The sequence below is a fragment of the Cantharellus anzutake genome, assembly GCF_015039405.1.
Source record: "Cantharellus anzutake strain C23 chromosome Unknown EI90scaffold_15, whole genome shotgun sequence".
Classification (NCBI taxonomy): domain Eukaryota; kingdom Fungi; phylum Basidiomycota; class Agaricomycetes; order Cantharellales; family Hydnaceae; genus Cantharellus; species Cantharellus anzutake.
The window spans coordinates 865,890-869,926 of record NW_024066965.1 but is presented as its reverse complement, the minus strand read 5'-3'; the positions used below and the strand labels follow the sequence as shown (position 1 = coordinate 869,926).

General features: G+C 50.5%; 1 protein-coding gene across 1 annotated transcript; it reads left to right on the top strand.

The window, feature by feature from the left end:
- Positions 1-1,012: 1,012 nt before the first annotated feature.
- On the top strand, positions 1,013-2,745 carry EI90DRAFT_3014964 (uncharacterized protein; the record flags this gene model as incomplete). Its single annotated transcript, XM_039056842.1, has 2 exons — positions 1,013-1,068; positions 1,119-2,745. The coding sequence occupies 2 exons, from the start codon at positions 1,013-1,015 to the stop codon at positions 2,743-2,745; spliced, it is 1,683 nt and encodes a 560-aa protein (XP_038918224.1).
- Positions 2,746-4,037: the final 1,292 nt, after the last annotated feature.

The window sequence follows — 4,037 nt, the reverse complement described above, 5'->3', positions numbered from 1 at the left end:
CTTTTCACGGAAGCTCAGAAATGCGATTTTCTGACCGCTTACTGCACTGACAAGGAAGCGAGGTTTATTTCCACCCTGGACGGATTCGAGAACCCAAATTGGGTGTTGCTCAAGAAAGACCTGCTGGACTTTTATGGTGTTGACGAAGAACAGCCTCGATATCGCATGAAGGATCTCCGCAACTTCGTAGAGAAAGGTCGCAAAATGAAGACTGGCGACCATCTTAACCGATATTTGCGCAAGTTTAGTGCTATTTCCGGGTCCTTAGATGCACAGGGTGCCCTCACCATCGTTGAGCGCGATGTGTTGTTTTTCCATGGATTTCCGTCGAAGTTTAGAAAAGAGATCAAGTTTGACCTGCAAGTTCAAAGCCTGTGGCTTGATTTGACTCAGCCCCCCAGCATGCACGATGTTGTTGCAGCGGCAAGGGCCATGCTCCAAGATGCCCACCATCACGAAACAACTAGTTCCCATTTATCGATGTCCGATGCGCGGACCAGTGTAAATGTCGCTTCACCATTACTTTCAATGCAGTTCACAGTCCAGAGTGATTTCGTGCCCGAGTTCGATGCAGAGACAAGTACCAATGGCTCGATGCTAGATCAGATGGACCAGTACCAATCCGAAGCCTGCGAAGCGCGGAGCGCCTACGGAACCAAGTCTATCGTTATGTCCGGAGATTACGTGGCTGAGCCAGAATTTGATGACGCAAGACTAGAGGCAAGTGCCTGCGACAGTGCAAGTTTTTCCGAGGTGTTAGAGCTCAATGATCAAGAGCTAAGGCCTAGCAGCCTCGAACCTGTCTCAGAACCCGATGTTCTTGAAGACCAAGTCTGCCAGACCTTAGAGCCGGCTGCGATCTACTCAGTGTCTCCAGACAAAGCCGGAGAGCCTCAGCCAATGGAGGCGATTCCATACTACGAATCTGATATAGCCAACCGCAAAATAGTTGATGATGTCTTCGATTTAGACTCGCGTTCTGATGATGAGAACTTTTGCGAAACAGCCCATGATGTACCCAGCCTTGATTTGGATTCGTGCCGTGACAACGAAAGTCCCCATGAGACAGTTTATGAGCGCTTCGATCTGGACTCATATTTCGGTGATGGTACTGATAGTGAACCGGGTGATGACTACGATCCTGACTGGGAGTCGTACATTGAGAAGGCTAAAGGCGCGGAATCGAGCCACAGATCAGAGATGCCAAGTGCCGCCGAGTCCGGCGTGGAGATGAGCTCCTGTGATGCCCTTACCAGTTCCTCTGTGTCGCCAGAGCCTGATGACAAAGAGCTGAGGCCTAACGGCCTTGAGTATGTCTATGAACGCGACTCCTTCGCTGAAGACCTAGGTCCCTCAAAACAAGTGCCTACCGAGCCGCTAGATCAATGCCCGTCCGAAACACACATGACACCCAGCGCTGCTGAGGCGAAGTCGATTGCCATACCACTGAGTTATGAGTCCGAGCAAGAGCTTGACGATGCAAGCTACTTTGACATACTAGAGCATAGCTATAAAGAGCTTAGGCCTATGGGCCTCGAATGCACATTGGAATCCGAGATTCTCATGCAAGACCTCGTTTGCCCAGATGAAGTCAAGGAGCCTCAGTCAATGGAGGCGATCGGATTTTATGACGAGTTTCATTCGGCCAAGTCCAGGTTGAAATTTGAGTTAGAAACGTCGCCTATGTCCAAGGATGCAACTGTACTGCCATTTAGCGGAGACTACTACCTTACATATGCGCGAGGAGAGCGTGTCTCAGAACAGGCAATGGCAACGGATGTCTTATGTCGAAGTAAGGTCGAGCCTATGTCCCCCAGCATGAGCCCACGCCACAACGTGTTTATTCCCAAACCGTTGTTACTGGTTGAACATCTCATCCCAGCCAAGGCAACCAGAGTAGTGCCGGCCATATCACTTGATCAAGATTATGCCAAGTTACCCCCGCGCGCGCTGATCCTTACGCCAGAGACGTGCAGATCCAACCGGCCGAGGCTTAGTGATAGCCAAAATCCTATTTCACATAGTGCTCCATGCCACTCAAAACCAGCCATAGCAGTCGGCCATGTCAAATGCCTAGTTGAGACACGCTGCGAGCATTCCGCTGAGCCCCAAGCCGAACCTCCGTCCAGAGCCGAGTCTGAGTTGGACCAGTTACTTAACGACTTAGAGTCGTTCATCGTTGAAGACCGTAATGACGCTGAGACCCCCGTTGAGCTTGGGGACGCCAAGTCATCGAGTCCAGAGGTGACTCGCGCAATGTTCTGGTCTTCAAATCAACCACTGCATGAGTTGTACAATGTCAACCAAGATATTGAAGTACCCGACAATGCTAAAACGTTGCATGTTGAGCCTGAGCTGGATGAAGGCTATATCCCGCTGCCCGAGAAAGACCCAGATAAGACCTTAGAGACACAGCACGGTCTGGGCAGCCAGTCGGCCCCACTTGTGCGTGAGCCTGGAACAAACCCAGAGGCCCAGCACACCCAGGTCACCGAGTTCCCCGGTGACACCCACACACTCGCGATGCCGGAGGGCATCTTTTCCCAAACTGCCGTGGAGTTAGAGGCCAAGCTTGAAGAGCTAAGGCCTCCCGGCCTTAACACACCTATGATGTCCAGGACATGCGCGCTTGTAGACCGCTTCACAGGCACCCCAGCTGTAGCATGGAAGTCCGAGTCCAGATGCGAACCAAGACGTAGCGGCCAGCTCAAGACTAAAGAGCTCAAGCCTCCCTGGCGACGCTGAGAGCATGCCCACCCCATGTGCACATAGAACCGCCCTCATCCTAGTTTAAGCCAACTTTTAATCATTTTCCAACACCTTTCGATGCAGAAGTTAAAGGTTCCCCTTTATTTATACCATCCACACACCACGCAATGCGCAAGCCTCATTCTTAAGTCACCACCCTCACTCGTTTAACCTATCAAGCAAAGTCTTTTATTAAGTTGACGCGAAGAGTTCTGACACCGAGTGGTGTGCCTTCCCATCTATGAAGCTCCCAAGGCCCCCTCATCCACTACCTCCGTGAAATCCCCACTCCAGTTGACCAGATCTCCAAATCCATTACACCCCTTTCCCCATAAACCGCCCACTTCCCCATAAGCGTTTGGGATCGCTAGACCCGAGTTTTGGATGCCAATGAAACAGTACCACCTTCGCTTTGCATGTATATCCAAGGCCCACCTTTCCACTTGACCCGGAATTCCCGCGTTTGTTTTGACCACAAACTCCCGAGTCGTCTAGCGCAAGTGCCATTAACTGCACCTTTGGCCTAAATCCACCCCAAGTACTGCCACTTGTCCACAGTTACCCATACACGGTCCATATTCGTTATACGACGTCGACGACTAGGAATGGCGATTTGACGCAATAAGAAGAGCTGTAGGAGATGATCATAGGATCCTAACGAGCCCTTGAATGCCAAGATTGGTGGGGAACTCAGCGAGATCGACAAGCATTTCTGAAGATGAGTGCGCGCGATGAGAATCCGTGAGAAAGTTTTGAGGTCACATGGCATTCCACACTGTGCGGAGTGAGGACTGGACTTTCTGATGTTTATTTCCCTTTCCTTGCTGTTTGACTTCTTTCTTTTTGGGAGATTGCAAGGGACTGCAATCAAGAGCTAGGCCTATATGTTGTGGGGACAAGTCCGTGCGGGTTAAAACGAGCCTCATTGCACACTTCACCCTTTACTGCATCAGGGATTAGGATTGGTGAGTCGGGGTAATAGTAGGAGTTGTAGAGGTTGTAGAGGTGGTTCTGACGAGTCTAAGATCGTTGGATTTGGTTTGGTTGTTGAGGAGATATAACATTTTCTTTATTATCTTTACTATTTTCATTCATTCACGCATGTGACTTTCCTTTTCTATTTGTATCGGACTCTTCCGTGACCCGCTGTATAGTTAGTTAGGGAGGGTTATCAGCACCGTACCCAAGGACCCCACTACATCTGTCTGACACTAGAGAGAGACCTACCCCCCCCCAGGCCTGAGCCACGAGTCTAGATTGATAGACCCGTTACAACGTCACCCTCGCAC